This window comes from Notamacropus eugenii, chromosome 4 (assembly GCF_028372415.1).
Source record: "Notamacropus eugenii isolate mMacEug1 chromosome 4, mMacEug1.pri_v2, whole genome shotgun sequence".
Taxonomy (NCBI): domain Eukaryota; kingdom Metazoa; phylum Chordata; class Mammalia; order Diprotodontia; family Macropodidae; genus Notamacropus; species Notamacropus eugenii.
In genome coordinates this window covers 430,564,421-430,577,147 of record NC_092875.1, presented here as the reverse complement: position 1 = coordinate 430,577,147, position 12,727 = coordinate 430,564,421, and the positions used below count along the sequence as shown (strand labels likewise).

The 12,727-nt window shown below is 39.2% G+C and overlaps 1 protein-coding gene across 1 annotated transcript in view; it reads right to left on the bottom strand.

Moving 5' to 3' along the window:
* Positions 1-554: 554 nt before the first annotated feature.
* The window catches only part of CPLX4 (complexin 4), a 39,433-nt gene continuing 27,260 nt past the window's right edge, over positions 555-12,727 (bottom strand). The window contains exon 3 of the mRNA XM_072599546.1: positions 555-782. Within this exon, the coding sequence (XP_072455647.1) occupies positions 555-782 (228 nt within the window). The remainder of the gene's footprint in view (positions 783-12,727) is intronic.

Here is a 12,727-nt window from a genome sequence, read left to right as displayed (position 1 = left end):
ACATTTTGTTAGTACCTTCTTGTTGGGTCGCATGAGGGACAGTGCCTATATCCCTCTTCAGCAATAGACAAAGAAACTGTGGTAAGCCTAGCAATGTTAGTAGCTCACACACTATTACACCTGGCTTTGGGGCTTCCTCTTTCTTGTACCTTTTCCAGGTCTTTTCATACAGTCACACTTGGTTTACAGTAAGGGATGCCAAACACAGAGATACAAGTCAAGATGAGTCATTGAGTAGGAGAGAACTTGAAGGAAATTTCAGTTTTCTTTCCCTGTGGTTCACTACTTATTCTAAGGGTCATTTCATTAAATAAGGTGGATTCTGCACCTTACAAATGAAGGGATTTATACCTTTAAAGTACAATATCCTCTGGCATCAACAAGGTGCTACATGATCTACAGGATTATGAATCTCTCTGATACTTTAGCTGTTCAGTCTCTCAATCTAATTACTATTTTAGATACATATTGCTTTTTCAAACGCCATACAATAATCCTACCCCCTCTGCTGGAGGGTGACCCTGTATCTGTCAGACCGCCAGTCCCTATCTTTCTTACATCACAGAACATTTTTGCTCTGCCGTTTGTTTAATTTCAGTGAAGGTGGCTTGGGCCTTTTCTTTAATTGTATCCAAGTCCACGTTCTGGAGATTCTGCAGCTGTGCAAGGATGGAATCTTTGTCTTCCTCTTCTTCTTGATCCTCGTCCACCATTTTCCGAAGATCTTCAGGCAAATCCACGTCATCTCCAGCCAGCTGTATCTGGGTCTCATCCATTTCACTCTAGATGAAGAAAAAAATGAAAAACATTAGTTGGTCTCCTGTTATTAAATGATATTAAATGGCTCTACTTTGGGACATGCCTCAAAGTCTCAACCTATGTAACCCTGTAGAAATGATTCTGCATAAAAATATACCTTGGTTAGAGTAGCTATACCTATCTATCCATCCATTCATCTGTCTGTCTGTCTGTCTGTATCTCTCTCTCTCTCTACATATATATATTCCACTGTCTATCTCTTTGTTCCTACCTGCCTCTCTGGGGCAGCTAGGTGGTGCAGTGGATAGAGCACCAGTGCAGGAGTCAGGAGGACCTGAGTTCAAATCTCACCTCAGACACTTGACACTTATTAGCTGTGTGACCTTGGACAAGTCACTTAACCCAAACTGCCTCATCCTGGGTCATCTCCAGTCATCCTGATGACTATCTGGTCACTGGATTCAGATGGCTCTGGAGGAGAAGTGAGGTTGGTGACCTGCACAGCCCTCCCTCACTCAAAACAAAATCAAGTGCAAGTCATGTCATTATTTCTCCAATGGCATGGTCTTTGGCAATGAAGGATGAACACACACCTGCCTGTCTCTATCCATCCATCTATCTTTGCCTGTCTGCCTGCCTATCTATCCATTCATTTGTCTATCTCTGCCTATTTACCTTTATCTATCTATCTATCTATCTATCTATCTATCTATCTATCTATCTATCTATCTATCTATCTATCTACCTATCTATCTACCTCTCCATCCATCTGCTTTTGTTTCAGACCTGTGATTTCATTATTGTAGGGAATTCCTGCTGTGGAAACTCCTTCCATTAAAGTAAGATGACAACTTTTTTGTAACTTATAGTCTTAAGAGAGTTTCTGGGATGCTAAGAGGTTAAGTGGGTTGCCCTTGGTCATATAGCTAGTATGTGTGAACACAGGTTTTTCTGATTCCGAGGCTGACCCTGTAGCTACTATGCTATGCTGTTTCTCTGTAAAGCTATATCATATTACAAAAAGAAGATGCGTTCCTATCCATGCCCAAAGTGATGGGGGAGGGGTTATGTTAATAATATTATAAAATGTTAATAACATTATAATGTATTATATATTTTACTATTATAACAATGTTATATGTGTTACATATGTGTTATATGTATATTATATCTACTATGTAACATATTACATATTACAACATATAATAATATATTATATAATTATATAACATAATGTATATTATATAATTATATATAACATAATAATATATATTATATATAATCAGTATCATTAATTTTTATGTAAATAATATTAGAACTCCCCTAACATGGAGAAAGGGCAGCTAGGTGGTAGAAGGCATAGAGTGGTGACCCTGGAGTCAGGAGGCCCTGAATTCCAATCTGGTCCCAGACACTTACTAGTTGTGTGACCTGGGCAAGTCATTTAACTTTATCTGCTTCGGTTCTTTATCTGTCAAATGAGCCGGAGAAGGAAATGAATGACAAACTATTCTAGTATCTAGAAAACCCCAAATGGCGTCACGGAGAGTTGCATATAACTGAAAAATGTCTCAACAACAACACATAGAAGTCTACAGTATGTAGTTAGAAATGATGGTTTATATGGATTTACGTACAAGTAATGAGAAGAACACTTTTCTCCAAAAGAGCCTTCTGCTTGATCCTGGCTGGTTGATAAAGAATAAAGACTTTCATTCTGCAATTAGAAATCTAATATGAAATTTAATATGAAAATTCCTCTAGAAGAGGTAAATGTATTGCCTTTAATTCACACTAAAATGTTCATGACTACTATTATCACTTGCTAAAGGTAGATTTTCATGGAAAGATAGCACTGAGTGTCTTAAATTGTGAAGGAACAGAAAAAAGAGATGAAAGAGAGTGAGGAGGAGGGGAAGGGGAAGGGGAGACTGGGGACACTGTCAATTTCACAATTTGTTTAGCACCAGCCCTGAGAATCATATGAAGATAAAGCAACTTTGACAAAGCCTTTTTCTTCACAGACAAGGAATATTAAGCTTCTCTAACAAGACCATAGTGTGTTTAAAAAAAAAGAGATGGTCATTTCACCATATTTGGCCCTTACCAGACCACATGTGTTGTGTTGTGTCTGGGTTCTGGGTACTGAATTTTTGAAAGGATATTGATAATAATAACCAACATTTGTATAGTTCTTTAAGGTTTGCAAATCATTTCTTTTTACTTATAGCATTTTATCTCATTTGCCTCTCATGACAATTCTGTGAGGTTGGCACTCTTAATATGATTATTTTACAGGTAAGGAAACTCAGTTGATAGGTGGATTAAGTGACTTGCCCAGGGTCACACAGCTAGTAAGTGTCTGACGCAAGATTTGAACTTAGCCCTTCTTCCTCACTCAAAATCCAGTAGTTAATGCCAGCTAGGAGATAAGCTGCAGAACAGTGACTAGCCTGGCTACAGTCTTCAACCACAAAGGTTTCAAACACATCACCCACACATACAATATGACCATAACACTCCTGGTTGCAGCCTGAATTGGGAAAATATTTAACAAAACAAATAAAACACAACCGAACACCTATTAATTTGTGGTTTGCAAAGTCAATACAAGGCTCACAGGGATCCTTATGTATGGTATGTCAGCCCCCATTTCTGCTTGAATTTGACACTCCTGCTTTAGCTCAAGCTGTATGATGACCAGTTGAAGCAGCTGGTGATTGTTAGCTTGGCAAAGACTTAGCCAGGTGGCAGGAGAGCTGCCTTGAAGTATTTAAAGGGCTGTCACATGGAAGAGGGATTAGTCTTATTCTCCTTGGCCCTATAGGGCAAAACTGGAAGAAAAAAAAAAGGGTGGAAGTTTTAAAGAAACACACTTGATGTCAGGAAAGACACACCAAGAATTAGAGCTTTGCAGGATTAGGAGGACTCGACACACTAGAGGACTCTTCACAGGAAAGCTGCATGACTGATTTTTGGTATGTTGTAGGAAGCATTCTCAGTTCAGTATTAGTTGGACTACATGGCCCCTGAGATCACACCCAGCTCTGAGATTCTGTGATTCTCTGCAAAGAAAGCCTTGGAGCTATCAGCCAAATTGTTGTGGCCTTGGGAAAATATGGACCCTGACTGATCTACTGGGCAATTAGGTAGCACAGTGGACAGAGTGCCAGGCCTGGAGTCAGGAGCATTTATCTTCCTGAGATCAAATCTGGCCTCAGACACTTTCTAGCTATATGACCCTTGGCAAATCACCTAACCCTGTTGGCCCCCATTTCCTCATCTGTAAAATGAGCAGGAGAAGGAAATGGAAAACCAATCCAGTATCTTTGCCAAGAAAACCCCAAACAGGATCATGAAGATTTGGGCATGATTAAAAAAATGACAGAAAAACAACTTTGGGAATAGGTCCCTAGTAAGAAGGAACACGTTTTGTTTAGGTGATGAAAAGAAGTATCTTCAGTTTCTGAACAATGTGAAGAGTTAACTATCCTGTCCTCATTTGTAAAACGAGTAAATGGGCTCTTAGTACACCCGTTAGCACAATGTAGTGTAGGGAACAGAGAGCTGGAGTTAGTGTTAGATAGATCTGAGTTTCAATCCAACCTCTGACATGACTAGGTTTGACAATGAGCAAGTCATTTCAAATCTGAGTCTCAGTTTCCTCACCTGTAAAGTGGTTATGACAATACCTGAAGCACTCCTCTCAGATGAGAGAATCTATGTAAAGCACTTGGCAAAACTTAAAACATTATATAAGTATCATCATTGTCACAATTCTATAATTTAAGAACTACATTCAGAGTCAGAAGACCAAGGTTCATAGCCTTGGTCTTCCATGTACTACCTGTTTGACCTTGGGTAAGTCACTTCCTCTGTGTGTTTCTCAGTTTCCCCCGTAAAATGAGGCAGTTAAACTAGATGATCTCCATGCCCCTAGGGGCAGCTAAGTGGCACAATGCATAGAGTGCCAGGCCTGGAGTCAGGAATACTCCTTTTCTGGTCTCAACGCTCAATACTCAAACAATACTCAAATCTGGCCTCAGATATTTATTAACTATGTGACCTTGGGAAAGTCACTTAACTCAATTTCCTCATAAGTAAAAACAAGCTGAAGAAGGAAATGGCAAACCAATCCACTATTTTTACCAAGAAAACATCAAGTGGGGTCATGAAGAGTTGGACATGATTGAAAACCAACTGAAAACAACAACTGTGTCCCTTCACATTTACAATTCAATGAAACTTTGAACAAACAGTACATCTTTTAAGGGGAATATGGAAGTAGGATTATCCACATGCTTCTCCCAGGCAACTTATCTGTCTCTCCTGGCTTTGCACGTAGACCCAAAAGTAGTGACTCCAAAAAATACTGGAACAAGATTTCCTATTGTAAGGGTAAGAGCAGCTACTCTGGGAAGGGAGAAAGGTGGATTATGGAAAAGGAGTTCATAAGGCTCTTTTCCCAGACGAGCTCTGAGAAATAATTTAATCCTAAAACATTGAAATTAAATTAAATAAAATCTGTCTTGGGAAAAGAGAGACATGGACTAATAACAGTGTCATAACAAATGTTACCCTGGCCCTGGTCAAAGTTTTTTGACCCTCTAAATGCTTAAAAGATTAATTAGTTTTTCATCAAACTGTTGTGAGGATTAATTGGCTAATCCTCACAATAGCCCAACCCAGGCTCCTAGCCAATCTTTCATTTAAAAATGTATTTATGTCTTTATTACTCTTGCTAGTGGCTCTCTCACTAGCTCATGAGCCTCTGGGTATTTTTTTCATGGAGTAGAGCAAAAGGATGTTTTTTGCAGAAGTGATTTAAAGGCTGTTCCTGGGCATGTTCCTACTCTTATGCCTTCTCAAAATTGGAGTATTTTTTAACTTAAAAAAATTCTTTAAAACAATTGGAAAAATAACTCATGATGTGTTTCTGAAATTGTCAACAATAGGGTATTGCTTTAAAAAGGCAGTACAGATTCTAAGACCATGACTCCTGTGTCTGTAATGCCAGGGATGAAGTCCAGTGATAAATGAGTCTCTTCAAACACTTCAAATGAACTCCTTGCTTCTTAGTTTCTGCTTTTCTTCTAGTCCAGTAATGATTCTTGGTACCAAGTAGATGCTTTGTAAGTTCTTGTTAGTTGATTGATTTTGTTACACTTTTTTCCCCCAAGAAACTAAATTTTAGTGCCCCTGTTTTTCTTTCAATAAATCTGGTATCACCTCCTTCACCCACCAACCTTCCTCATCAGTTTGTTGTCATAAGACTTAAAATTGGAAGGTACCTTAGAAATCACCTAGTCTCTTATTTCCATTGATGAAGGAACTGAAAGTCCAAGAGATAAAGTCAGTCACCTAAGGCTATTTTTTTTAAAGATATGTATTAATGTGGAATACAGAGATAACATGGAGGTCAACCAATGGGACTTGACACATAGGCAGATGTGGGAGGTGAAGGACAGGAAGGAACCAAAGATGCGCCTAAACTTTTGAGCTTGAGTGATTAGGGCAATTATGTTGACATCAAAAAAGATAGAGAGATTGGGGGAAGGGGAAGGTATAATCCGTCTGTCAGCCAATAACCATTAATTAATGTTCCTGGAACTGGACTAAGCATTGGAGATAGACTGGCAAAGAAAGGCAAAGATAAGGCAAAAGATAGTCCCTGCTCTTGAGATGCTCACAATCTGATGGAGGAGATAACAGGAAAATATCTATGTACAAACAAAACATATATATACAGGACCAATAGGAAATCATCAACAGAGGAAAGGTTCTAGAATTGAGAGGGATCAGGAAAGGCTTCCAGCAAAAGGTGGATTTTAGCTGGGAACTGAAGGAAGCCAGGGAAGCCAGGAGGTATGAAGAGGAGAAACATGAAGAGAAACAGCATTCCATGCATCACATGCCAAAATTCTTGACCTTAGGAGATGGAGTGACCTGGTAGAGGAAGAGCAAGGAGTCCAGTGTCAATGAATCCCAGAGTGCATGGGAGCAGGGTGGGAAGGTGGTGAGGTGGAAAGATGGGCACTAGGCCACGAAGGGCTCCAATAACAAGCAAAAGATTTTACATTTTGTCTTGGAGATACTAGGGAGCCATTAGAGTTTATTGAGTCATGAGGAGTTATATGGTGGGACCTGTGCCTTAGGAAAATCCCTTTGGTGGCTGAGTGGAGAATGTATTCAAGTGGGGTGAGATTTGTCACAGGCGAACCAACCAGAGAGAAGATGGGATAGTTTGGGGGGGATGATGAGTCCTAAAGTCTCACTGGAAAAACCGGGTGGAAAAGGTCAACAGGCAATTGAAGATTTAATTATTTGGGAGGGAGAAGGGTAGAAGATGGAAAAGGAATTCAGAGGGCTCTCTCCCCAGAGGAGCTCTGAGAAACAATTAAACTCTAAAAAAAAATGATATTAAATTAAATCTGCCTTGGGAAAAAAAAGACATGGAATAACAACCGTATGATAACAAATGTTATGGGCTGGGTCCAGGTTTTTTGACCTTCTAAATGCTTAAAAGATTAATTAGTTCTTCATCAAACTGTTGAGATGGTTAATTGGCTAATCCTTACAATAGTCCAACCCAGCCTTCTAGACAAGCTTCCATTAAAAAAAAGTATGTCTTTATTGCACTTTCAAATGGCTCTGTCACTAGTTTATGAATCTTTTATCAAATACCTACTATGTGTAAGGCACCATGCCAGATTTTGGGGATACAAATTAAAAACTGAGACAATATATGTTCTTGAGGAACTTACATCCTAATAATGGGAGACCACATGTGTCTCTCAGTATATAAATATAAGTGTGTGTGTGTGTGTGTGTGTGTATGTGTGTGTGGGTGTGTGTGTGGGTGCGTGTGGGGGTGCATGTGTACATGTAAGTGTGTGTCTATGTGTGTTTATGGAGTCAAGGATGTGAGTTTTGGTCTAGGGAGTCATAGGGATAGTGAAAGTAGTCAACAGAAGGCAGTAGGAGATTTGTCTTTTCATTGCTGAAGCAATGAAAGTATTGATTTAATTGTTTCCAGAGCAAGAGGTAGAAGGTGGAAGGGGCAGGGAGAGGTCTACGAATACTAGCAGGTAGATAGCAAAGTGTCTGTGGTAGATGGTTAGGTGAGCTGTGAAGTTTGGTTTGGGACTGACTAGATACAATGGTTGGCTCAAAGTGTGCTCACTCACTCACCGATCAGGACAGCTCAGTTTCATTTCCAAAGGTGAGAAAATTAACTAGGGAGAAGGAGTAGGTGGTCTCTAGAAAGCTATTCCATAGGGTGATATTCCAGGTGGGGAGAAAAGAGGCAATAACTGGGCACATGACGAGAAGCCCAGGGTGTATGGGAACTCAAGGGAGAGACTGGGGCTATGGGTCTACTGAGAAGCAGTAACTGAATCCAAGGGAGTAGATAAGGATGGAGAGAGAGAGAGAGACAGACAGACAGACAGACAGAGACAGAGACACAGAGAGACAGAGAGAGACAGAGACAGAGAGACAGAGACAGATAGAGAGACAGAGAGATAAGAAAAGAGCTCTGTATGATACACACCCACTGGCCAAGAGAAGGAGCCAATGAAGATGTCTAAGGAATGACAGCCAGGAGGAAAACCAGGAGAGAGCAGGAGCACAGAAACTAAGGGAAGAGAAAGGACCCCAAAAGAGGCAATGGTTAACCAAGTCAAATACTACAGAAAGAATTTGATGGATGAAGATTGAGAAAAATTCATCGGAGTTGGCAATGAAAAGCTCATTGGTGATTCAAATATGTTAACAAAAAAGTCTTTCCCCAATAGTAGGCAAATGTGAATGGAACTAAATTAATTAATTAATATTAAAGTTAAATAACCATATGGAAATGCTCCAAATTTTAATTTAAATTAAAATAAATCTAAGGTTTCACCTTACCACCATTAAATTGGCAAAGGTAATTTTTTTTTTTAAACAGTGTTGGAGGGACTACAGGAAATCAGGAACACTCATACATTCTTGGTAGAACTGTTAATTGGCCCAGTCGTTCAGGAAATCAGCTTGGAATTAGGTTAGAAAAACACTTTTTATGGTAACAAATATTAGAAATAATGAGGGAGTCCATTGGAATGCCTAAATACATTGGGGTATGTGAATATAATGAGACATTACTATATCATAAGAAATTATGAATATGAGTTCAGAGAAATATGGGAAGACTTGCATGACCCAATGCAGAATGGAAGACCAAGAGAACAAAATACACAATGACTAAAATGGTGTAAATTAAAACAACACTGAAAGAAATCAGAATTCAGATTATAGGCAATCTCTAATCTTGGTTCCCAGGAATTGATGGTAAAAACAGCTGCCTCCTCTTGGTAAAGAAGTGGTGGGTTACAGGTATGAATTGTTAGGATTCTGTTAGTCATAGTCACTGTGCTGATTAGCATTTCTTAACTGATTTGCATTGCCACATAACAGGGTTCTACATTTATGTGTGGAGGTTACTGGGATGTGATCATGGTATAAATAAAGCTTCAATACAATTTTTTTACAAATCAGTAACCTTTAGAAAGGTTACTGTCAAGCGATGGAGTCAGAAACTAGCCTGCAAGGGGTTAAAACAAGTGGTTGATGAGGAAGTGAAGGAAAAAGCGGTAATAGCCTATGCTTTCTTGGAGATTATCTAGGCTAAGGAGGAAAGATGTAGGACCATAGTTGGATAGATGGCAAATTCAAAGGAAGTATTTTTTAAAGATGCAAGAGACGTGAGCCATGAGAGGGCAAGATGAAACAAGGAAAGAGATAAGCAGAGGAGGAGAGATAAGATGAGAAAGAAGAGTAAGGGTAGGGTACAGCAGAAGGAGGAGGGGAGGAATGAGAAAAAGAGAAAATAAAAGAGAAGGCTGAGAGGAGGCAGAGGAGGAGAAGGATGAGGGGAGAGGAAGATAAGAAGGTGAGAAGTAGAAAAGAAAGGGGAGGAGGAGAGTTGGGGAGAAGAAAAGGGTAGGAGAGAGGAAAAGAAGAGAGGAGAGCAAAGGGGGAGAGGGATAGAGAGACAAGAGATAGAAACAGAAATAGGCAAAAAGAAAGACAGAGAGGGGAGAGAGAAGAGCAAATGGACTGTTGAGGACATGGAGAGATTTTGAAGGGTGGGGGAAAGGAGATGGAACTCATGATGGATGACTTCCATCTTCTCAGTAATGTAGGAGGCAAGAAAAATCTACTGAGAGAGATGGGGCGGGGGTAGAACTGGAAGCATGAGGAGAGAAGAGGTTCGGAATAGCTCTGGTAGAGCAACCAGACAATTCAATCCAAGACGGGCAGAAGAATTGCTATGCAGTGTCAAGGGGCACAGGTGAGGTCAAAAATCACAGATTTGTTTTGGACTCAGCTCTGCTTTATGACTTCCTCCAGCAGTAGGGTGACTAGGGACTACTGCTGATGTTATATATAAAGTGGGGAGAGTAGTTTCCCAGTACAACATCATCATCATCATCATCGCCAGGATTTGTGTAGCACTTTAAAGTTTGCAAAATTCTTTACATATGTTAACTCATTTGATTCTTATAATTCTATAAGGTAGGTACTACTATTATCACCATTTTACAGGTGAGGAAACTGAGGCACAAATACATTATGTGATTTGCCCAGGTCTCACAGCTAAGTGTCTGAGACAAGATTCATACTTAGGCCTTCCTGACTCCAAATCCTGAGCTCTACCCCTAAACTAATTGCCCCCATTATCATTACTGATGTAAGTAATCACAAGAGCTAACCTTCCTATAGCACTTCTCGGATTACAAAGTGCTTTCCTCAGTGTAGAATGAATATTGGATTTGTAGTGAAAGGACCGAAGTTCAAATGCCAGCTGTGCCACTTCCTTCCTGCGTGACCTTGGACAAGTCATGGCACCTTTCTAAGTCTCGTTTTCCTCATCTGTAAAATGACTCAGTAACCTTGAAGATCTGGTCCTATGACCCCAAGATCGTAGTTTAATCCAAACCTTTTTGACGAGCTTAGAATTCTCTGCACACGGCAGAGAATTTCTCACTATTAGACTTGCTTACTGGCATTTCAATGTATCTCTCACCTCCTTGTAATCTTGATTTTCCTTTTATAGGCTTGAGTTTTCATGGTCAGCACAAATGAAGCTGCTTCCTTCTTACAAAACGGTGTGCCTAAAACTGCAGTAAAACCAAACAAAAAACAACTTCCTAGATGTGGTCAATGGAGTCTTACGTGATAAAAGTGTCTTCTCATATGCCAGCTAGGTGACAGGATGATTAAGTTTGCTGGACTTAAGAGTCAGGAAGACCTGCACTCAAATCCCACCTCAGACACTTACTAAGTGACCTTGGGCATGTTACTTAGCTCTGTCAGCCTCAGTTTATTTATCTGTAAAATAGGGATAATAAAAGTACCTACCCTTACATGGACGATGCTTTGCAGACCTTAAAATGCTCCATAATTGTTAGGTTTCATTAACAAAGAAGGTGATGCTGACCTGCCAATAAGACTTTTGCCTCAAATTGGTTTCTAATAATTGCGAGAGATTATTTTGAATCATTCAAACTTTCCCCTTCCTCTATTCCACTTTTCCCCACTTTACCCTAGAGGAAAAGATATGGTTAGCCTATGACCATGAAATGAAATGAAGGTAATTGGCTTACATCAAGGAAGCTACTGTGTCACAACTAACCTGTAGTAGCCACCACAATGTAATTAGAAAAGATTGCAAAGCTCCAGTTTTCTTAGACCTACATACAGCCTATATGGACTACTCATTTGCTCTTTATAATAAAGTATTTCATTAAAATTTAACACTAAACATCTATACAACCAGCTAAAATTTCTTTTAATTATTTAAGCTTTCTTGGTAACTATGCATATATTACATTCAGGGCAGAAAGTGTCATAATTTTTCAGTTATTAAATTCTCATCAGAATTCTCTGTTCATTCTCATTAACTTTTCTTCTTGTATGGACATAGTTGATGTGTATTCCATTCTTCCATCTCTATTTTGATCACTTTGCATTATTTCATAAACATGTTTAGTTTTCTTGCTTGTCAGTTTAAATTTCACTACAGTACTCTAGGGTCCCATCATTTGTTTAAGCATCCATCCTCTTGTTAACCATTCAGGTTGCTTTCAAGTTTTTGAAATTACATATAATGCTGCTATGAAGATCTCAGAAAATTCTCTCTTTTATTTATTCATTCATTCATTCATTCATTTGTTTATTTGTCTGTTTTTGGCTTTCACTGATGCTTTTGGGGTATATTGCCAACAATGGAATTGTTGGATCAAAGGGGCATGATAATTTTTCTAACTTTTACTGCATAAATTTTCAGCTTGCTTTAAAAAAGTATCATTTTCTTTTTATAGAAAAATCAATCAATATACGTTTATTAAATATCTACTATGTACCATGCACTGGGGAATATAAAAAGAGCCAAAAAGCAATCTCTGCCTTCAAGACAGACTCACTATCTAATGTGAAAAAAAGAGGACCACACTGGACACCTTAAAAGACCTTAGTTTTTCTTGCTCTTGATGATGGCACCTGTTTGCAGAGTGTTTTAAGGTTTACAAAGGAAGGTAAGAAGTATTTTCCTTACTTTTCCTATGAGGAAACTAAAACTAAGGGAGGTAGAGGGATTTACTCTCAGCCTCATAGTTAATAAGGGTTATTGTCTAAATTCAAACTCAAGTTCCCTGATACCAAGTCTAGCATTCCTCCTAGTTTACTATGTAGTTTCTTAGAATCAGAACCTTCTGCTGAATGAACCTGTGGGATACAGAATGCAACAAATAAGGACATGGAAATGGAACTAAGCCGGAAAGAAAAAGCCAGGACAAAGTAATTAAAAGAGCAGAAGTGGAGTATGTATGGTGGGCATCGCTCAGGCCTATTTCCTGTTTTCCTGCTGAACAGCTCTCCTGATGGGGACAGTGTTGGTAACTCAAACAATGACTGTTTTGTCCAACTT